This window comes from Lonchura striata, chromosome 9, assembly GCF_046129695.1.
Source record: "Lonchura striata isolate bLonStr1 chromosome 9, bLonStr1.mat, whole genome shotgun sequence".
In the NCBI taxonomy this organism is placed as follows: Eukaryota; Metazoa; Chordata; class Aves; order Passeriformes; family Estrildidae; genus Lonchura; species Lonchura striata.
In genome coordinates, this window is record NC_134611.1 from 25,172,838 (window position 1) to 25,196,603 (window position 23,766).

The 23,766-nt window shown below is 35.9% G+C and overlaps 1 protein-coding gene across 1 annotated transcript; it reads left to right on the plus strand.

Moving 5' to 3' along the window:
* Nucleotides 1–1,007: 1,007 nt before the first annotated feature.
* On the plus strand, nucleotides 1,008–22,539 carry KIF14 (kinesin family member 14). Its single transcript, XM_031505518.2, has 29 exons — nucleotides 1,008–2,145; nucleotides 2,509–2,763; nucleotides 4,163–4,250; nucleotides 5,689–5,787; nucleotides 6,688–6,740; nucleotides 7,089–7,119; nucleotides 7,474–7,581; nucleotides 8,707–8,823; nucleotides 9,442–9,560; nucleotides 9,867–10,039; nucleotides 10,368–10,515; nucleotides 10,616–10,679; nucleotides 10,883–11,067; nucleotides 11,783–11,885; nucleotides 12,100–12,260; nucleotides 13,038–13,185; nucleotides 13,808–13,960; nucleotides 14,551–14,677; nucleotides 15,267–15,360; nucleotides 15,863–16,001; nucleotides 16,393–16,496; nucleotides 16,909–17,003; nucleotides 17,723–17,944; nucleotides 18,091–18,275; nucleotides 18,847–19,005; nucleotides 19,532–19,651; nucleotides 20,581–20,655; nucleotides 21,310–21,448; nucleotides 21,569–22,539. The coding sequence occupies exons 1-29, from the start codon at nucleotides 1,067–1,069 to the stop codon at nucleotides 21,928–21,930; spliced, it is 4,905 nt and encodes a 1,634-aa protein (XP_031361378.1). The 5' UTR covers nucleotides 1,008–1,066; the 3' UTR covers nucleotides 21,931–22,539.
* Nucleotides 22,540–23,766: the final 1,227 nt, after the last annotated feature.

Below are 23,766 nucleotides of genomic sequence, written 5' to 3' on the forward strand. Positions count from 1 at the left end.
ACTACTTAAAAGTGTAGCATCAAAGGAATCTTCCATTGGAGCAGTGGTTAAATGATTTCTTCTACATCACTTGCTCTCATCTTGCTTTCCTTTTTTCCCCCGACCATGTACTGCTGTTGTTAATGATATTGCAGCTTTGAAAGGATCAAAAGCAGGTGACTTCTTGTTAACTTGTAACCATTACTTAATTGCAGCTGGCAAGTCTGCAGTGGGTATTGATATCAGACCCATTACAACCCAATAACTGATGGAGATGCAACAGGGAAAACATACTTTCTTATACAGGTTATATATAGAGAGCTTTCAAAATATTTACATGTAGAAAAGACAGGGAGTATACTTACAGTTTTCTTTTGTCCCCTAGGCCAGGTATCTTTTGTTTTGCTATGTGTCTATGTACCAGAGTGAACTAAAATGACATCCAAAGTTACTACTAATAGTCGTCTTTATTAGCTGTCCTGTTCTGAGACTGGGTGATATATTGACTATCAAAATCCTGGGAAAAGATATTCCTTCCATGTTCACAGACTTCCTATTCAAGGTTAACTTGGCTGTCCTGTTGGAGTCTGATAGCTGTGAAACACAAAGAGTGTAAATAGATGTGAGTGAATGGAGACATGATCTGGAATGTCCTCAGCTTGGAAATCATGGTAGACTATTTGGAAGAAATATCCATTGTCATCTTTGTTGCAAAATAATTAGATTGTTCTTTTTACTAACTATTGCTTCTTTGTGATGCTTGGTTTACTTTCTGAAACAAATCATAGAACTCAATTAATCAAGTCAAATAGCCTTTTGTTGGAAGCAGACATTCAGATATAAAGGAATTGTTTTTCTAAATACCAGAGGTGAAATAGGATAGTACTTGTTCTTAATGTTTGGGAACATGTACTGCAGTATATGTAAGGATTTCCCCTTGGAGCAAAACATAACTCACACTGCATATCAGCATCATAAATTATTTGCTTTGTCTCCCCAGATTCCTCATGAAGCAGCAACTAGAAATAATCCTTTAGGAAAATGCTGTACTTGTTAACATTTGGATTTTAATTAGCTGGAAGACAAGATGCCTATTTACACAGTTCCTGCCAGGAGCCCTGCTGGGACACGGTGCACAGCCACTTTGCAGAAGCCTTCCTCACAGGATACCCTGGCCAGCAGTAAAGCACCTGGGCAGCCACTGAGGTCACAGGGAGAAAAGGATGGTTTGCCTTCATGTCCTCAGAGTAAGAGCGAGGAAGTAAATAGGACCTATGTGATTTCAGCTTATGCAAAAGTCAGTGATGTGTCAACTTTTAAACTGGAAGGCAGATTGACACTCCAGAGGAGAACTGGAGCAAGCAAAAAATCAATGTCTGGTAGTGACACAGCACAGAGTACAGCAGAGCTACAAACAGAGAAAAGACTTACTCTGCAGAGGCGTGTGAGGCCTGGCTCTACAGAGAAGAGTAAAATTAATCAGAATATTGTGCCTAGAAAAGGAAATGATGACTTTGATGCACAAGGAAATGACAAGATTGCACTTACACAGAATATTAAGGGTACGGATGGTGTTAAACCAAATTTGAAGTTAACTGAGAGTCAGTCAAGTACCAAGTTGCAGCACAACCTGAACAGCAAGGATTCCTTTGGTTTAGTTGGTGGTGTCTGTGAAGATGCTATCAACAGGCCTTTAAAAGGTAAGACAAGCACTGCTAACACAAAGTTTGAAGTTCCTAAATCAGAACGGCTTGTTACCTCAAAATGTGCTAATAGGATGTCAGGAGAGCAACTGAATGAAAAAGACAATATAAATAAGCTAGCTGGAAAGCAAAGGGTACAGCCCTTGATGATAAAACACAGCAGCTGGGAAAGACCGAGGACACCAGCGAAAGTTTTAACAGAAAGATTTGCACTTACACCAAAGAACAGCACTTCTCAAGACCAACCATCCCTCAAGCCAGCCTCAAATGAGCAAACACCTCATCTGCAAATTTTAGCCAAGAAACTCCCTAGTGTCTCCAGCTCTCTTCCTGTGAGTACAAGTTCAGAAACAAAAGTGAACCCAGAAACTTTAGCTGAGAGCAGCAGTACTGGGGAAGATGTCTTCAAAGTGAAAAACAGCAAAGTGATTGTAGCTGTGCGGGTGCGGCCCTTCAGTAACAGGTTTGTATCCTGGATTTATTTCTGGTGCTAACAGTTTGTGTTGAGTTCTACTTAGTTCTTGTTGAGTTATTTCATCTTTGATCCAACAAATAAAGATATAAGAAATACTTGGAAATTAGCTGATACTTCATGCAACACCGAGATAGATTTTTATTAAGAAACTGAATTGACTTTATTGGTGTCTGGGTCTGTTTTTTATATATTCATTGACAAAAGTGCTTTGAGCCTTAATACTTTGTATGTTCCTCAAATAGGTATTTTTTAGCAATGATCACTGATTTTTTTATTTTTCGTTAGGCAGTGAAATTACTAACTTAAAGCATGCAGTTTATATTTTTTTATTTTCCCACCTTTTCCATTCAGAGAGAAAACTGAAAACTCATTCCCTGTGATCTCCATGAGTGGTTCAGAGACAATTGTACAAAATCCATCCACAAACCAAGTTTACAGCTTCAGTTATGACTTCTCCTTCTGGTCTTTTGACAAGGGTCATCCCAATTTTGCAAGCCAAGCAATGATTTATAAAACTTTGGCACTGCCACTCCTTGAAAGAGCTTTTGAGGGATACAATGCTTGTCTTTTTGCTTATGGGCAGACTGGCTCTGGAAAATCATACACGTAAGTTGCTAATAATATTGTCAAAATTCTGCCAATTATTATGCAGTGTTAAGTCACATAAGAATAGAATGGAATAGATTGGAAAAGAATGGAATAGATTTCAGAGTGAATGAATTGTGTCCAAATGTTATTGTGTATTTTAAAAATAATTAAATCAGTATTTATAGCAATTCAGCAAAAGTTAACTTTAGAGTATTTTTATGTATGTGACCCTGACTTTGTTCTACTTTTAATGGAGAAAATAAAAACTGTTCTGAGATTTTAGTGAAAAAATACCATTTATTAATGCAGAGAGATTGTCAGACTCTCGGTGTTTTTCACCACTGTTACTTTGTTCATGAAGTGGCATAGTAAAGTATAGCAAGTTTTTTGGAGAAGACATTTAAGAGATCATTATAATTACAGTCCTTATGCTTCAGAACTTTAAATAAATCCATATGTTTGTGGCACTGCTTATTTGGAATCAAATCTTTGCACAAAATAATCCCACATAAGTAATATTTTTAGGGTTTATAGCCAATTGTGTATACCTTATTTATATTTTGAAATAGAATGCCTAGTGAGCTGTTTGGTTTCCAAACATGCATCTATTAAAACTAATTTGAGTTTTATAATTCCTATCAGGTGCTTTTAATAAATGTAGTTGAGGACCAGAAATGTTTTGGTTCCATTTACAATAAACATATAACTTACACAGAAGTAAGTTCCCTCTCAAGTGGGTGAACTTCCATTTTAAGTGGATGAACTCAGTTTTTACTTACAAGTGTTGTTTTTACCTTGGCCTAAGAGAAAAACTCAGGATTGCAACTGTTATCCTATTTGTAGGTTTGTTGGGTTTGTGTTTGGATTTTTTTTCTTTCACTTAAACAACAACTTACCTTCATCCCTTTGTGTTTTGAACAAGGCTGAAATTAGTATCAGGGTCCTCTGGTCAAGTTTACAAAACAAATTTGTGCTGTGGTGTGCTGTGTGTCTCTAGACTGCAGGGGAATTAGTCCAGGGCACTGATGTGCTGCTGTGGCAGAACTCAACAGGAAAAAACTGCACCAGAGCTGGAGACAGGCTTAGGTTGCACTGGAAGGGTGCAGAGAATAGAAACTACAGGCATTGTAAGATACTGAACATCTTTAGGTTTAGACTCTTCAGCTGCTGTAGAGTCTTTGTTTTACTTGGATTTTCAACCTATTTCTCAATGTATCAAATAGAAAATACCTCTGGATATCACCTTGTCCAACTCCACACTTAGACGAGCACCAAATTTAGATCAGGTTAATTTCTGTTGCTTATTGTTGTATAACTTAGAAGTGCATGGCATGGCAACTGTAGAGCTGTACAGTTGATATTAAAACTGTCTATGGAGAGTTACAAAACTAAAGCACCAGGATTTTTGTGACTGCAGGATGATGGGATTTGATGAAGACCAAGGAATAATTCCAAGACTTTGTGAAGATCTTTTCAATCAAATAGCACAAATGGACAAGGAGCAGGTGATATGCTTAAGCCACTGACATTATATTGGACTATGTGGAAAGTGATACTTTAGTGCTGATCCCTTTATAAATGTTTGTATTCTTTTTCTGATTCAAATTTTATTTGTATTGATAGCTCTGATTCATGGGGTTCCCTAAACAGTCAAAATCAACATTGTTTTGCTTTCTTAATGGCAGTAATGTGAGGAAGAAATATGAGCATGATATTTTTGTTGCATCACTAGACTAGGATTCTTTCCTCTATATTACATGTCTTACATTTTAAGATAAATGTAATAAAAGGCAAAACAAATCCCCAGTGGGCTCCATACTTTCAGTGAAGGCAGTAAAATATAGCTCAAAAATATGCATTTATTGTTAAACATCATGTATCAAAGCAATATACACTGTAATAGTATGCCACTTCTAGTATTCCAGCTCAGTATCCTAGCTGAAAAAAAAAATAGCTACCCTCACTTTCTTTCTATTTTTTTCTTTGTGATTTTTTGTGTCTGTAATGACTGACTCGTGGTTCTCTACACCTTAACATTCAGTTAATCTTGTGCAGGCAAACTTTCCCATTTTTAACTATTCCAAATCTCTTTACTGTTTTTTATTTGAATTCAAGACTTTGAATCCTAATACCTGTGACTGTCTAATATTCTAGTCCTCCAGCAGATTTGATAGACACTGAAGAATTTAGAGAAAGTTATTTTTCACTGAGTTTGGCTATAGAGTACAACTTCTAAAAGATGCAGAGCTTTTTGTTATTCCTTTGCTTTATGCATTGTAAGTGATTCTGTTGCAGTGAATTGTCTTGAGTCTTGTCTTTCTGATTCCAGTGCTTTAGGGGCTTTGCTGCATTCTTCCTTTTCTCTTAGAAAAAAATTAATTATTCTTGAAAATAGAACCTTCAGAAGGAAGATACGTGTTTCATGACAGTATTGTTGTGGTGTTTTTGCCTTTTTTAATTGATATAGGTAGAATCAAGGTTTACCTTTCCATTAGGTCATTCTGCTCCTTGTCAGGATTTTGACATCAATCCCTGCCTTCCCTGTGACAAATACCGTGCTGTGGAAGCACAATCCCTAAGGGAAAGAGATGAGCACAGGTGCAAACAAAACAATATTTTCATGTATCACAAAGCTAACACTGAAACTTCTTAAGTAGATATATATACTTTTTTTTAGTGCTTTTTAGCTTCCATCTGGAAATGTCTATGGATGGAATTCCAATGAACTGTATTTTTCATCTTAGCAGAGGTGTTACAGTAGATAACTTTTAAGGGTCCCTTTCAACCCAAACTATTTCATTATATCATTTCTTAGAAAATCCCTTCAGGACAAATGTTTGTAACATTGCAAATCAGGATCTGGTAGTCTAAGTTAATTTTTGAAACAAAGGATGACGAGAATGTTTTATGGACCATATTAATAACTATTATTAATTTTATTAGGTTTTGTATCATCTTGAAATGAGCTTCTTTGAAGTATATAATGAGAAAATTCATGATTTGCTTGTCTTTAAAGCTGAAAATGGACAGAAGAAACAACAAGTAAGTTGCTCACAGAATCAAGTATCTGCATAACCTTTAAGGAGTGGCATTTGTTCTGAAAAAAAATGTACTAATGGCAAGTGATCATTGTTTTTAGTCTAAGTACATTAGTTATGGACAATGGGATTCAAGTAAAAAACAAAAATATCACCACATGACTTAAAGAAAAATGCCTGTCGCTGGACAAATGCTGAAATAGAAACAAAAGTTAAAATCTGCCCTTATTTGCAAAATGAAGGTGATCTTATGAGCCTTTATAAAAAGTCTCTGAGGATATATCTAAATCTCCAGCTATAATAAGAATCTTCTGTACAATATAACTTGAGTTATAGTATTGTAATTTAGATGGAGTTTTCTTTTTTTGTTGTTACCTGATTGTCCCTTAAGGAGCTGGAGGAGGGGGAAACAAGATTGGACTGATTAACTAGTCAAGTAACACTAGTTATACCAGTTTAGCTAGTGTTTATTGGTTGTGTATTAGAATATGTAAAACTGTAAATTAAAGAAATTTGTCTTAAGTAGTGTATGTAAGGAAGGAATTTATTATGTCTGATTTATCAAAAAAAGTACTTTCTGTGCTTTGACATTGAGCACTATCCTGGCCACTTGTGTGTAAATTAAATATTACTTTATGCAAAAGTTGCTATGCAACATCCAACTTGCTGTTGAAGTTAAGTCTTTTAACCTAAGCTTAGGTGGATTTCTTATAAAGAAATTAAGACTCTGTCTTGTCTAAAGCAGGAGAGCTTTCACTCTGAGAGTTTTGTTAGTGATTTTGGGGTAAGCTACTTAGAAACATAATAGATTTGTGTTATAGAATCTTTTTTAAAACATATTCCTGAGTACTAAGTCTAACTAATGCACTCCTGATAATTTTTATTTTGAAATTATTCTCATCAGCTTCGTGTAAGAGAACATCCAGTGTTGGGACCATATGTGGAAGGTCTGACAGTGTAAGTCTTATTTGTTAACTGTTTGTTATCTCTACTTATTTTTATAGATGTATGGTGTAATCCTGAAAAAGGAAATCTTAAGGCTCTGTGAAAGCTTGTGTACTCACCAGTAAATTAAGCAAGATCCCAGTGTTATTTAGTTTTAGAAAAATGCATACCCATGACTAGCTTGATATATTTTCTTAATTGCCTTAGTGAAATCTAAAAGTGTGGAAGTCTCAAGACAACTGCATCTTTCATTATGTATTTGTATTCTGTCTGTAACTGGGAAAATATTTCAGAACTCAGGGAAATCAATAGAAAGAAAAGTATCTGAACCCAAACTTTCTAATTTTCCCCCCACTCTAGGAATGTTGTCCGTTCTTACTCTGATATTCAGGTAAGAGCTTTTTGGTTACTAAAAGGGAATATAAATATTTCTGCTTTCGCCTTTTCTGCTTACTGCTGAAAAATAAATTCCATGGATGGGAAGAAAATGTTGAACAGACTGTCCAGTAGTCTATGATATTTCAGCTGATTTTGTAAAAGGGTGATGTAGACTAGTTTTGTATAATGGAGCTAAGTAGATTTGTACAGTCAAGTATCACTGTTCACATTGTTATTTCTAAAGTTTAACTTTTAAGTCCTCTCTTATAGTCATAATTTGTCTTAACTGTATTTGCAAACATTTAAATCTTCAGTTAACCATCCAAAGTAGGGTTTGGTTTCATGTCCTGGCTGTTGTCTTTTACAGAGTTGGCTTGAGCTAGGAAATAAGCAGAGAGCAACAGCTGCTACAGTAATGAATGACAAGAGCTCTAGATCTCATTCTGTCTTCACCCTTGTCATGACACAAACCAAGGTATTGCTGGAGCTTTTTTGTATCTGTTCAAATCTGGTAGTAAAAAATTCTTTTGTGTGCTGCCTACAAAGTTGTGAGAATATACTTGAAGACCTTTGAGTAAAGCACAGGACATTTTAACATGGCTTTCTACACTGCAAAGCTTGTTTTATTTTACATGCTTTGAGTAGATTCTGATGTCTTTGTGCTAAGTATATTTATAGCAGCAGTATAAATATGTCTAGGCTGACAGATCTAGGAGTAGTTCCAAGATTCTCAGTGTGAATTTTGAGATGTAACAGGAATCCTAATTGAGGCTAGATTGACTTTCACACTGCTGCCAACACATCTTAGCTTCTAAGAAGGTTAGGTCATGTGAGGTGTGTGGCTGAGCTGAGTTCCTGCAGGCAACAAATTGGGCTACTGGTAGGAGACGCAATTTCTGCTCAGTTTCAACACACTTCACTGAATAAATGTTTTCTTGCTTCAGTTTGCCTCTTCCCCAAGTGTCTCCAGGTTATAGGGACTACAACTCCTCATCTGATTTACAGATGCTTAAAAGACAGAACCTGACTTAGTGACGTGAGCCTGAAGACAGAAATGGAAGAGGTAGAGCTCCTCAGGAGTTTACAGGCTGTCAGTTTTCTCCATTGACAAATGACTTGTTGGTTCTGGGATTTTTGTTCTTGATTGGCTTAACTTTTTTGTCCCAATGTCCTGGATTTTGTCCTTTCTTCTTCCCCTTGCCATTCTCACCACTAGATTATTAATTTTTCTTTATCATAGCTGGTCCCACTGACTCCTTAACTCATCTTCATTGGTCTAAGTCAGTAACAGCTTACTAATTTGCATGTTTATTGGATAACTGCAATTGGATTGACTGCAGTCATCAAACTTCAGACCAAAACCCCTAGTTTGGTAATCTGTTGGGTTTGCAGTTTGAGTCTGCAGTTATTCAGCCACCACTAACTGATGCTATAAGTCTGAGCTTAGTCTCCTTCAAGGGATATACACAAGAGTATTCTGTCAAAAATTAAATAGCAGCACAATTTTTTTATTTATTTAATGTGAACAGCTTGTCTAATTTCTGCTCATCCTAAGGCTTTTTATTTTGATTTGAATGCCAGTATCTCCCTTTCTTTCCAGATAGGATTTGTGAATGAAGAACAGTGTGATCGTAGGCTCACCAGTTACATAAATCTAATTGATCTAGCTGGTAGTGAGTGCTGTACAAAGGCTCAGACCACTGGAGAAAGGCTGAAGGTAAATAAAGAGTGGAAATCTGTGGAAAGGGCTTGACTCCTAAGAACACCCTTTAACTCCAAAGCATGCTCACCTAACAGCATTTTTGGGCAGAACTGTAGCTATAAAAGGATATATATAACCCTTATGCTTATCAGTATTGCATCACATTTTGCCAGTGAGAGAGAGTGGAGGGCCTGAAGAATCTGTTTGGACTATGCAATGTGGCAGATCTTGCTTAGAACACATCGACTCATGCTATGTAGGTGTAATGATCCTGCAGAAGGAGTGAGGGGAAACTGTTTGTGTGACTTTGGAAATCATGAATCTAATATCAAATGGAGTTGAGGCTTGATCCTTTTTGCAGCACCTAATTAAACAGATTTTTCTAATAAGAGACTTTATTTCAAGCTGCCTTCGTAAGTTTGATGGTTCTTAACGCTACTTATTTTAAAGGCAGGGTCTTTGTTCTTTTCAAATGAAGATGCTCTTCCAATATTTTTTTAATAACTGGGGACATTTAATGTGGTACAGCTGTAGCATACATTGAAGAAACAGAATTGATCAACAGTGCAGTTGATAACATCACACAAGAAACTGCAACTATATTATAAATGTTTTTATTTTTGCTTTGTGTAGGAAGGTGTGAGTATCAATAAATCACTGTTGACCCTTGGAAGGGTTATTTCTGCACTGTCTAAACAATCTCAAAATGGAAAGAAAACTTTCATTCCTTACCGGGAATCTGTCCTCACTTGGTACGTACATTGTACAGCGATTGAGGATTTCTGAGCTTGTGGTTTTCTCATCTATTCATAAGGCATCTTTTCCCATCCTTTTTCTTCCCCTCTCTCAAATGACCTGTGGAGGGAAGAAATTAGCCTGTTGTATCAGATAAAGACCAAACAGGAGCTTGGTTTGTGTTTTAAACAGCTAATAGTCCCTCTAAAATAAGTAGCAAATCCCTGGTTATTTTGTATTTAATCTGTTCCAATTGGGATGTTTTGAATTTTTCTGTCAGTGTGAGGGCCAGGGATTGACTGGTATTCTCCTGTTCAATGAAGGCTGCTAAAGGAAAGTCTTGGTGGCAATTCCCAAACAACCATGATTGCCACAGTGAGCCCAGCTGCAAGCAGCACAGAGGAGACGCTCAGCACCCTTCGCTATGCAAAGCAGGCTTGTTCAATTATCAACATTGCTAAAGTAAATGAGGACGTGAATGTCAAACTAATCAGAGGTGAGCTTGACATCTGCAGTCTTTCAGGGTTGTCATTTGCAGGTGTGTTTAGCTTATTTCGTATAAGAGTTGTTACTACTGTTGTGTTGAGTGACCTCTTGTCAATTAGACTAATACAGCTTGGGATATCTTCCCTTTAATATTATTATTCTTTGTGACCTTTTTTATTTTCCAAATGCAAGTGATATCTTAGGCTATACACGAACTGGAAATAGAGAAACGTGTTTTGATTTTAAATAAATAACAGGAATAGTTTTGTGCTTTTGTACCAAAGTGTATTTTGCCTTCATTTTTTACATGTACTGTATGTCTTATTTGTCTCATGTAGAATTAAAAGCTGAAATTGAAAAACTGAGGGCAGCTCAGAAAAGTGCTCTGAACACTGATCGTGAAAAATACAGGCGTTATTTGCAGGAAATAACATCTCTGAGGGTAGAATTGCACCAGCAGGAGAGAAATATGGCAGAAATGCAAAGGTCAGGCACTGATTAATGTCTTAATTTAAAATGGAAATGGTAAAATTTATATGCTGTAATTTTCTTCTAATAAGTTATGTTATTTTCTCCATATATTAAGGGCCTGGAAAGAAAAACTTGAACAAGCAGAAAAAAGGAAATTGGAAGATATAAAAGAATTGCAGGTACATTTTTTTTTTCTATAGGACATAGTACAGAAAATAGAACCTCAGCAAACCTTGCAGAAGAATGAGAGTAGCTGTAAGATTTGGTTTCCTTAATAACCCCCTTACAATAGACTGCTGTGACTTCTTAGACAAATTTAATGCAGACATTTGAATGCATTGAGTAAATAGTTTTTTAATGCGGAGCTCTTTTTTTTATCTAGAAAGCTGGAATTGCATTCAAAATGGACAATAATTTACCAAACCTTGTCAATCTCAATGAAGATCCTCAGCTTTCTGAGGTGCTGTTATATATGATCAAAGAAGGAGAAACTACAGTTGGAAGGTGTACACCGAATTCGAAACATGATATCCAGCTTTCTGGAGTGCTGATTGCTGATGACCATTGGTTTGTTGTGTTCTTTTTATATTTTAAGATTCTTCTTACCCTTCCCTTTCTTTTGGAGTCACTCTTCCCTCTGTCAGTAACAAAATATAGTCTTCTAGCCAAGTCGATACTATATAGGGATATTTTTTGTACTGCTCAATGATTAAGGCAGCTGCCTTCTGTTCCCTCTAGAAATCTGTTAACTGAGGTAGTTCAGTTTCTTTGTTCATTACATTCATGTAGCACAGGTTTCTTCTGCAGCATTTCTACATGAATAAGACATGATCAAATGATGCTGTGTGATAGATAAATGTTACATGAAGCTCAGTGGAAAAGTGAAATGCCTTGACAGGTCTTAATTTAATAAAAATAGCAGCTTGTCTGTACTGCAGAAATATTGCTCAAAGTCCATTCCCTGCAACTGATCCCCAAAAAAATGCTGTAAGAAATGTAACTAAAAACATGTTACTAAAAACATGAAAGTACCATTATTAAAGAAATTCTCAGATGGCAGGGTATTGCAGTAATTTTCTAGCAGTGGATTCCTAGATACAAATATAGATTCTCTACTAAAATATAGATTGTCATTCATTAGTTGTGTGTTGTACCTAAATAGTATGAAGACAGCATGCACCTAGAAAAACAATAGCATAAGAAGCTTGCATTTTAGTCTATTAAGAAACATCACTTGCAATTATCATGAGCTGCTAATACTACAAATGTTTCTTGTTTTCAGTGTTATTAAAAATACTGTTGGCAAAGTAAGTATTATTCCACTTAGAGAAGCCAAGACATATGTAAATGGGAAATGCATTTTGGACCCAACAATTCTGCATCATGTAAGTAATTGATCTGGTAATAGTAATTTGTGCATGTGTGGGTTTCTTTGCTTTGTTAATATCTCAGCTTCAGACTGCAGGTTTTCTGAGAATGCTCTGTAACCATAAATATTTGTCTCCTCCTCTTTGATTTCTAGCTTCATCTGCATGTTTTAAGAACTGAAAATTTGCTTATAAATCTGAAAATTTCAGCAGAATTTTTTCCCCCCAATAGGGTGATCGAGTAATTCTTGGGGGAGACCATTATTTCAGGTTTAATCATCCAGCAGAGGTTCAGAAAGTAAAAACACCTTCTTGTGGGACTTCGTCTTTGCATGATAGTCCAAAAGATTTTGAATTTGCAAAGAATGAGCTACTTATTGCACAGCGAGCACAGTATGTATTGATTCTTCTTGTTCTGAAAATAAGTTCAGTTGTTAATTCAACCATGCAATTAGTTTTAGAAGTAACTGAAGATTATTTCACAATGGGGGAAGTTGGAAAATAGCAACTTCATTAATAATGGAAGTCACAGACTTGGCTGAAATGATGTACACCTCTAAGGTTCAATCACCACAAGCTGATCCAGATACCAACAATGTAGACCACTATTAGAGAAACACTGAGCTCCAGGGGTCCTCAGAGTAGTTTATCTCTTTAATTGTGTTTCTCTCCAAGTGTATGATGAGTCTGAAAATGACTTTTGATGTGTTAAAGAGATTTAAAATCTGAAAAGTAAATCCTTAGGAAAATGAGAAGAACCCAAAGTAATAACCTTAGGTCTTCTGTGATGGAGAATATGAGACACAGTAAAATGTTATTTGTACTTACTTCATTATGAGGTGTTATTAAACCAAAAGACTCATTGATTTAAAATTTAAATTTGCATCTTAATGTGTTTTAGTGAGTTTCCATTGCAGTCTTTAAGTTTTTAAATTTGGGAAAATGATGAAATAAAATAAAAATGGAAATTGAGTGGATTTGAAATTCTGGAATGTGTTTCATATTTACACTGGAAGTGTCGACATTTTGTCTGTGAAATCAAAACCATGTAAAGTATGTAAGTTTTATTTAATTCAAAAAAATTAAACTCTCATGACAGAAAAAAGATTATAATCTGTATGCATCTTATAAGAGACAAACAGCAGCAATCTAAATCTATGACACTTGTAGGCTTGAGTCAGAAATTGAAGAGGCACGACTCAAAGCCAAAGAAGAAATGATGCAAAGTGTCCAAATAGCAAAAGAGATGGTTCAACAAGAACTGACCTCACAAAAAGAAGTGTATGAGAGCAAAATAAAATCCCTGGAAGCAGAGGTGGTAAGTTGTTATTACATCATTACATGAAATATATCAATAAAGTAAACCAGAAACTGTAGTATGTGGTATCTTGTTTTTTGGTGCTTGGTTAGGCTTGGTTTGTGTGGTATTGGTTTTCTTTCTCTTGCATGTTATAGCAGCATGTTAGAGAATGCAAAGCCTCAAAAAAGTCAGCCTTAGTAACAGAAGAAGTAGTAAAGTAGTTATCCTCTTCAGAGTTATTCCAAGGATTGTAACTTGTAAGGAAAGCAAAATACCTACAGGATCTACCTTATTGTATGAGGCTTTTAATTTACTATACTGAATTCATTAATACACTTTTATTTTTTCTTTCCAAGCTTGCATGCTGCTTTGTAATTGTTTTTTTCAGTACAGTTGCAACATGCATAAGTTGACATAGAATAGTACATCATGGTAAAAAAATAATGATGTATCTCATATCTTACATACTCTATAGAAGACCTAAAGTGATTCTTGTGAACTGGGATATAACCATTGCTGATGTTGGACTGTGTAGGTCGGAGGCTGCAAGTTTTAAATGTATGGGATATCTGCCTGAAGGATGGGTCAGAAATGCTGTAGAAGGAGTATTCCTCCTCTCACTTTTCCATTTTGATATTAGAGAGAAGAATCTCGTAAGAAGCAAATCCAAGAACTGAATAACCAAAAAGCCACAACCAAAATACAGGAGCTGGAGAAGGCAAAGAAAAGCCTTGAGCTAGAACTCCACTTCAATAAGAAGCGTTTAGAAATGGAGACCTTAGCTACCAAGCAGGTAATTGGAAAAAAAAAAACCTTTTAAGGTAATAAACTCTGGTTTGGTTGGGGGGCTTTTTTGATTTGTTTTTTGAAAATAGATTATTGTAAAGGAAATTATTTAAAGTACTTCTATGTGATTTTATGTAGAATAACTGATGTTTTGTTTGCAACCCGAGTACGTTAATGTATTAATGTTGGGGATTAACTAATGCTGGCCTTATTTCTTAAATAATGTGGATGGTTTTGTTCCTGCACCAGAATTTAGCAACTGTTGCCTTTGGCAGAAGTTATTAATCCAGACATTAATGGAAGTAATGACTAAGTTTTGGCTGGTGTTCATATATATCTGACTGCTGTAACAAATACAGCTTTTTAAAAAAGCTGTTCCTTTTTAATTCCAGTAGTTTTTTTGAGCATTGCAATATGTAAGTGAACCCAGAGACATGTAATTTTGAAAATTAGTTATTTTATATTAGCATAGCAGATGTCCAGTATAAAATTAATTGTGTGAGTCTTTAAAATGGCAGGAACAAAAAATTTAGCTTCAACAAACAGCATTAAGAGTTTTAGATTTTTTTTTTTTTACCATTGCCTATTTTTGCCCAGGCTCTAGAAGACCATACTATTCGTCATGCAAAGATAGTGGAAGCTCTGGAAGCTGAGAAGCAGAAGATTGCTGAGGAAATACACGCCCTTCAGAATAATCCTGGGAGTGGGAATAAACCAGTAATGAGTATGTATATGCATAATGTTACAAAGGCAATGCTGGCTTCTCTTTTTCTCAGTGGACATGGGTGATGGGTATTGATACAGGAACTTTTTCTGTTCCACTGATACTTCTCTAGTGACCCTGAACAAGAAGAACCTTCTAGTTATTACAGTCCTTTCTATTAATCAGCTGTATGTATTGGACTGTGTTAAAAGCTCTGGGTGGTTAGGTGGACATACCTGGAGTCTGTGTTTGTTCCAGTTACTGAAAAGTTCTTCCCTGTCTCCACTGGTCAGGCATTAACTCATTGGGTAAATGAGTAACAAAATTCATTTTCTTCAGTTTCTTATCTTGGATTAATAATAATAATATAGTATCTAGTCTTATTCCTTTGTTTCTGAAATACCTTTTACCCAACCATTTAAATGGGTTATCTTGCCTGTAAGGGTAATGCTCTCCCGATGTGTTGGGAATTCTTGGAAGTACTGGTGGCTGAATTACTTTTTTGCTTTTGGGTTGTGGTTTCTTTTCTGCCCCTTATTTTTTTAACCCTAAAATTGTTGCATCACATAGTTTGGTTCACTAAATCAGTATGTTCTATATTCTTTATTAGCTCCACTGAACTGGAAGTCTCTGAAGCTGTCTGTGATGATTAAAGAGGCTAATGCCATTAGCAATGCATTAGGGAAAAACACTGTTTTCTGCAGGTCAGTATCTGAGTTACCTAATTATTATGTGTATATGTAACAGTTATATAATTGTATATATCTGGGGGTGGATTCAGGATGTGCAGTGAGCTGTTGATGTTTCTTTTAACAGCCTTGTGCAATTAAACATGATAAATTTATTTTCCAAACTATTGTTAGTTAAGTGTATAGCTGAGCCTTGGTATTTTGAAATGAGAATTTCTAATTTGAATTTTAGATCAAAACTTTAAAAATATGGTATAGACAGATAATTTTGAATTTAGTATACTTTGAAGGCAAATCTTCTGATGCCCATGTCCATCTTACTTTGGTTTATGGACTAAAGTGGTCCTAAAGCACAGTAACTGAGATGCATGGTGTCCAAAGAAATTTTTGTGTGTGTCATGTTTTTAGTCTCTGTATAATCCTTGATTATACAAGTATCTTGTTTAATTTTACAATATTAATGTGGGTTTTTTGTCTTGATTTTTGTTTGTTTTTTTTAACTTTCTCCAATTCTTAGGCATGACAAAATTGATGATAAAACAGGAACAGTGTCTTCTATTCAGGTGCAGGTTCGTAACATCAAACTGGGAATAACAACTTTTTGGAGCCTAGAGAAATTTGAATGTAAACTAGCAGCAATGAAAGAATTCTATGAGGTCAGTAACAATTAAAGAAGAACCATTAGTAATCAGTAATATTTTATCAAAGATAAGGTTCTGATAATGTATACAGGAGGAAAATCCTGGTGATTTTTTGAGTTGTATATCTTAAATAGCAAGACATGTTACTGCTTTTCACTAAAAAGATGTCAGATGCATTTGTCCATCAAACAAAAAGAATACAATAGAAATAAATTACTTTATTCAGGTCATTTTGTGTAGAGAGTAAGAAGAAGTAAAGCAAGGACTGCTTTTTTGTTCTTTTGGTTGTTGAATTTCTAAAGGTATCACTTGAGTTTTCATTATTATGTTCTGTAGATCCATATGTTGAATACTTTTCCACTTTTTTCTGTTTAACTCTCCGGCTCCCCTGTGTTTATTTTTTCAGAGTAATGATAGAAATAAAGCTGCTGTTGATGTGTTTTATGATCCTGCTGATGAGTGGGAACCTGACCTTTCAGATACCTCCATTTCCTTGCTTTCCAGAAGAAGGTAAAAGTAATTTGTAGCTACTCTCCTACACTTAAAGCAAAAAGTTGTGTAGCTATCTAAATATACTTGTGTTCCACTCTCATACACCGTGTCATCTGGTGAGTCTTCTCTTGTATTCATTCATTCTCTTGGATTTCCTCCATGGACAAAAAAAAGGAGCAGAAGTTGTATGTAGAGCTTTACAAAGCATCAGTGCAGCATGAAATGTGTAGTTTTTAATGTTTCCTTCCCACTTCTAAACTACCAAAGCATTGTTTTTAAGGAGTACATTGCATATCGTCTGGGACCTTGCATTTGAAGTTTTAGCCTTATAACAATATTTATAACTGACTCACATTTGTGCAAGCTGTAGCTCATCATGGAAATGGTTTCGTTTCAAGGTTTTTCATGTTCTTTTATCATCCTTTCTTAGAAGCAGAAGCTTCATGAAGAACAAGAGAATTTCTGGATGTTTATCTGAGATAAAATTGAAATCTATTCAGAATAAACAGACTTCCTATATATCAGGTACTTGATAAATGGCAGAACACCTTTCATTTCATACTGAGAATTTGAACCTACTACATGCATAAAATGTAGGTGCTTCTGATGGTTGTTTGAAAACTGTGGGTTGGAAAAAAAAATTAAAATGTCCTGTTTAGATGCCTTCAAATTTATAATGTCAAGCTCTTAACATAGAGGTTTCTATATTTTTAATTATCCTTTCTTAGGGCAAAAACTTCCTGACGAGCTCTTTATGAGCCTAATTTAAGAAGTTATTCTAAAACATTACTATGCTTAACTATGTGGGTTAACTGGAGAAAGAGGCTGAATCCTAATACAGTAATATAAAGACTTCATTTGCTTGACTTGCTATTCGTTCAGTTACTGAGGTTTTCCCAAGATTTTGGCCAGGTTTTACAACCTTTTTTTTCCTGAAGTATAGGATGCTTTAGTCTTCCAAATATTTGAATGCATTCAGTTATTTTAGATTGGTTGGATTTTATTTTTTTATTTCTCTATAGATTTGATTGTTGAAAAAAATGTATTCATGTTGAAGAACTTCACTATGGAATTTTTCTTTGTACTAACAGAACTTATAAACTATTTAGAACATTTTACACATTTTGTCTGAATGACTGTCTTGAGTATGTGAATGTCTATATAAAAGCCATTACAAAGACACATGGACTGCTCACTCCTATGAAGAGTTTCATGCATGCATGTTTTGCTTTTACCTTGTACAGGTTCACTGAACAAGTCCAGCATATGCTCAAGCATTTCTGAATTGTTTCTTCCTGGAATTTGCAAGGAATCCATAAGTTCAGCTTTAGATTTGCTGGAACAGAATCATGAAGGAGGAAAAAACATAGCAGATAGTCTCCTAACTAATTTGTTTATAATTTTTTCTGGAGCATCTGCCATTTCCAAAGCCTATGAACAGCAAGATGAAGAATGTCAGGAAAACTGTAAGTCTCATTTTAAGAGTGGCTTAAACATTTCTAATGACTTGTCTTTCAGATGCATGAGCATTTATGTTTGTCAGTCACAAGAATTAATGTTTCTGTGTTCATTTGCAAAGGAGATGGATCTGATAGATCTCTTTCTCTTGTAGTTTTCTCTATTGATCGTGCTGCTCAGTCCTACAGCATCAGAATTGTCTCTGCTTTTGACCAGATTGTGGTTATAAGTAAACTCTGGTTTAATAATGTCCAAAAGTGTCCTGGATCTAGAAAAGCTGATGAAGAAATGAAACAGGAAATAAAGAACTTGGGAGGTTATTTACAGTTGCTGTTACAGGTAAAACATATGAAAGAATTTGTCTGTATATAGAAAACTTCTCTGCATTAATTTATTACAGACTTGCTAAAAGCACTTTAATGTCCAGTGTGTGTAATGACAAAATAGTGCAGTTAAAGAAGATAAATAGACAAAGCTGCATTTTTTTCTGGCTAAGCTGGTAGGTCCATGTGCTAGTGGAGAATAATGCAGGCTTTCCTGTGCCCAGGCCCTGACAGAAGCATTGGTTCCTACTCATAAAATTAAACATGTAATAACAGCAAATGATAGTTTAGGCCATGAAGTGCTGCTGTTTATACTCATAAACTAGTGGCCAGTGGACATTATTTTTATGCACACTTGTAAATAGTTTCTTTTAAAACTATGCAGTATAATAGTATGGTTGATCAGTGGTTGCAAGGCATGATTTTTTAACTGTGATAGATAAGCTATTGGAAGTAGGAAGATGTAAAACTGAAAGTGCCTGAGTATTGTGTGCTAGGAACTTTTGCTGTATAGAAAGTGTGTATTCTTTGCATTTGCACCAGAGGTGCTTTCTGGCATCAGTGAAAGATGTGCCTTTCTTTCCCAGGGGTGTTCTTCAGATATATCCTCGATGGTAACAGAAGCATGGAACAAAGTAAACCAAACAGTGAAACAAATAATGAAATACATAGGACACTTGGCAGTAGTCACAACAACTGATATTTCTTTTCCTGAAGAGAGTAACATTCCTGCCTCTAGTTTACAGGTGAAGAAATGTTTCTTAGAAATGCTAATTATGAATAGTAATTCTAGTGTTGAGTTCACATTTACTATCAGTAACTGTACTCAGCAAATTGTTCCATACGCCAACTTCATCAACTGAATTAAGTATATTTAGAGTTTATCAAATACTTCAAATTTAGGGTTAAAATGGATGTAATAATACCCTTGACTTTTTTTCTTTAAAAACCACAACTTTTAAATTGATGTAAGTTAAACCTATGAAGAGAAAGAAGTGTACGGTGCTTTTAGGACTGTACCTGCACTGAGATGATACAAGTCTATCTGTTTGACTGAAATTCACTAGTTAATTTTAGTAATCTGTGTCTAAGTACATTAAATATACAAAAATCTGACCTGAGCTCCTGTGGTCCAAGGAAGATATGTGTCTGAGTAGACCTGCACTGAATAATTTGCTATAAATAAAATTATTCCTAGTCTACTGTAGAAAATCTGTTTTAAATCAAGGCCACATCAGTTTCTTTAACCATTTTGAACCTTTGTTTTAAAAGGAATTTGTACTTGCCATTTATGATGGAATAGGCTCAGGACTGGAGTGTCTCATTGATGCTGTACAGGAGAAAGCAAGAATAGTGCAGAAAGAACTTGTGAAACAGTGTGCACAAAATGAGGTGAGATGAAATGAAGATTGAAAACTGCTACTATATCTTGGAGGAACTTGATCATGTTTTCTTTCTTGTGCTTGTATTTTAAATTGTGAAGATGATACTGTAGGGAGTTACAAAAGTAGAGAATAAAGTATAAAGAATAAATCATGAAGATGATACTGTAGGGAGTTACACAAGGTAGGGAATAAAGTATAAGGAATAAGCACCATGGCTAAAAATATTTCTGCAGCTGTTTGAAAATTCCAGTAGGGAAGTTAAGGTACCCCTTGGAAGCACACCACTTTCTTAGTGGGTAAGCCCTTTTGACAAAGAGCCTGGCTGAATTCCAAGAAAATACTTGGGAAAGACTGAAATCTTCTCAGTGATAAATTGTTCCTCTCAAGGAAAGCAAAAATTTCTTCCTACTCTAGTATTTGCTGTTGTCATTCTTAATCCTACAGATAGTAGTGAAACCATCCAAAATACTTCATTTCAATGTCTTTTGCTTAACTCACAGATGCTTTGGGATTCCAGCAAATGGAACTGAGCACTCTGCTTTCCAAATAATGCTGTTCACTTGCAACTAATTCTGAAGTATCTGCTGTACATGCTTGTCTCAGCTGCAACTACTGTAAGGATGGAAAGAAAAGGCCAGAGCTACCCTTGCCACTTAGAATGACATATCTACAAACTTATTCAAAGTTACAGGACAACCTTTAGTGAATATTTAAATATGTTCATTTGATCCTCCCCTAGGAAGGGGTTTAAAACCTTGGAGATGTAATTAACATTTTCTACCAGTTAATGTTTTCTTTGAAAAATTCCATGTTTAGTTGCAGAAAATGCTATTTCTTTTGGGTATTTCTCTCTTTAGTATGTCAGTGTTTGTTTTTTTTATTTAATGTACCTTGACTTGAATAAAGTGTACAATATAATTCAAAGTTTCTTTGTAGATTCAAACTCGAATAAAGGATAACGTGGTGGCATTAGCCAGATTGCTTGAAAATAACATGTCCTACTGCAGAAAGGTAAGAGAAATGCTTCCCAAAATATATGCTTTGAGTTTGGTATTTAAAGTTTAAGGATGCATTTATCTAAGAAGAGATATGTGTGTGTATATATATTTATATATACACACACACACACACACATACTGTATATTTATGATTGCATGATAACACTTCTTGTCACAGCAACATTCCCGTGACTGGAAAGCTAACTGTCCTTGCTACTGCATTTCCACTCAAAGCTCTATTATTTTAATTTTATTTAAGATAAAGAGCACTTTTTGTGCTCATCTTGAACAGTCTAACTACCTGTTGTATTTTTTTTTTTTTTTTATGTTGAAAGATCGGCTTGCTAGTGTAATTGTTTTATAACTACTGCCATAGTTTATGACCATTAGTTACTGGTATTTTGAATTAAAAGCTAGGATAGGTGACTTATCTTCTAAGCAGTTCCTGGATTGTCATCTCATTTGCTTTTTTCCTTCTTTTCCTAACCCTGTCAACCATGTGCAGTTGTGCATTCTTTTCAGTGCTGTTTTATATGACATGACATTGATTTGATTTTGTGTTTCAGCGTTGGCTTGATCTGTGTAACTGAAACCATAATAGGCATGTTTAGCAGTTAATACACTGTGATGTATTTGATTCTCTTTAAATTGCTCTTTATTAATACAGGTAGAAACAGAATCTCAGCTGCCAGAAGAAGAGTCTCTGTATCGAGAAATAAAGAAAAGCACTAAGATTGCTGTGAAGTATTTGGAATTGGAGCAGTGCCTGACTGAAGTCTGTCAAATTGTCTCTTCCATGTTACGAGGTATTAGCTGAGTTACCACCTGTAACCTACAGGCTACAGGAGACTTGCAAAGCAAGGGAGAGGGCTCTTTGGTACCTGCAAAATGCTGCATTTGATTCTTTTTGTTTCTGTTTCTCATAGGGTTATACAGAAACACCAGCCCTCTCAGGAGCTTTGCAGAAAATATTTCTGTCATTGCTGGATATTTTAACAACTATTTCAGTTTATTTGCCTCGTCTTCTGTGAACAATGCAATCCAGAAAATGCATGTGCCTTTTATGAACCTGGATGAATTGGACTCTCTGGTTGATGCCCTTATTATGAATTTTGAACATGAACAAGGACAGCCATCACTGCCATCTCAAATTATTTGTAATGAAACTGCTGAGACTCGAGGAGGACAGGTTGAAACAGGTCAGGTTGAATTTGCTTGGAAATGGAATGGGGTTCCAGAATGCACACAGACTCCAGAGCTTTCACCTGGTAGGATAGAATGGGTATAAAATGTTGTTATCAAGAAATTAAAGAGAACTCTTTCCTATTGCAAAATATCAAAAAAAGCTAAAATGTATTGCTAATATTATTAGTGAGTGGTGCGAAAGTAAAATGCCATGTTTGTGCAAGTACCCTATATTTCACCAAAGAAAAAATAATTCCTTAAGAGACTGTCAAACTTGAAAATAGAATTCCTTTTGTTTTAATAAAAGTCTATTACTACCTAAGTTTATAAAAAATAATTTGATTTTTTGGAATTTTTGCTTCACCTCAGGTGCATTATAATCTAGTAGTGCTACTGCAACTTGAAAGTGTTTTTTATGCCTTTTTTAAACAGAGCAAAAACTTTGTATTTATTTATGTAGAGGAAAACAACAGAGCTAGTAAAAGTACTTTACATCCTCATTTGATGAAAGTTTTTTAAAGTGGGTTTTAGTTCATTGAAGAATCTGGGCTGAAAGTATCAATGATGATGTTCAAAATGATCTGAAGTAAGTTATTTTGGGTTTGTTGCTAGTGAGCTATCTTCTGATTGCTTAAATAATTTTCTCTACTATTCATATCAGAATAGAAGCATATCTGTTCCTAAATAACATAAATTATCCCAGGTTGTAGAGAGCTTCCCAATCCACTACTTCCTTGTGCTTGTTATCATTGTTTAACATCTTACTTTTGGTCTGATGGCTGAAGTTAACAGGAAGGAGGATGGAAATTAATTTGCATAGGTTTTAGGAGGCCTGGTCTGAGCACAATTTACTCACAACAGTGCTGAGAAATTAAGGTAAAACGTAAGGTTTTTTCCTTATACATCAATGTGTCAGTCATGATTTAAGCCCAGCTGGAAACTAGGCACCACAAAGGCACTCCCTTGCTCCCCCATCAGTGGGGGAGAATCGGAAGGGTAAAAGTGAGAAAAATTCCTGGCTTGAATATAGACAGTTAAATAGGGAAAGCAAAAGCTGCACACACAAGCAAAGCAAAACAAAGAATTAATTCACTGCTTCCCATCGTCTTCCCCATGGGCTGCAGGGGAATCTCTGGTCCCATGCCTCATCATGGGCTTGTGGGTCCTTCCCATAGACTGCAGTTCCTCACTAACTGCACCTTCCACAGGGTGCAGTCCTTCAGGAGCAGCCAGCTCTAGTTTGGGTCGCCCATGGAGTTACAAGTCCTGCCAACAAACCTGTTCCAGCATGGTCTCCTTTCTCCACATGTCCACTGCCCAGGTCCCTGCCAGGAGTCTATGGCATCATTGGCTTGCCCTGGCTTTCCCTCCATCAGGCTCACCTGTGCCAGTGTGGGCTCCTTCATGGGCTGCATGTGGATCTCTGCTTCCACATGGACCCATCCACAGGTCCCAGTCTCTCTGACTTGTGTTCACACTGGAGGGAGTTCCAGCATGTCTCATACAGCAGCGATGCTCTGGGCATGTGCCAGTCCCTGTGCATCACCACTGCTGTCCTCAAAATGTCCCCAAGCACAGCAGAGTGAGGGGATCAGCAGCACAGCAGTGGGGAAAGCAAAAAGCAGCCACAGATAAGCACTGCACTAATGTACTGTGCAGGAGTCTGCCCAAAGCAGCCAAAGAGCAATAACAGCTATAAATTCTATCTAACCCATTCCAATCAAAGCTGTTATCCTGAACTTTCTGAGCCCCATGTTTGGCATCAAAAGGAACTCTTGTGGTTTAGCCCCAGCTATCAGCACAGCCCACAGAGCTGCATCCTCACTGCCTCCCGGTGGGACTGAGGAGAGAATTAAAAGAGTAAAAGTGGGAAAAATCAGAGGCTGAGATAAAGAGAGTTTAATAGGAAAACCAAAAAATTGTTTAGCTTGGCTTGCCT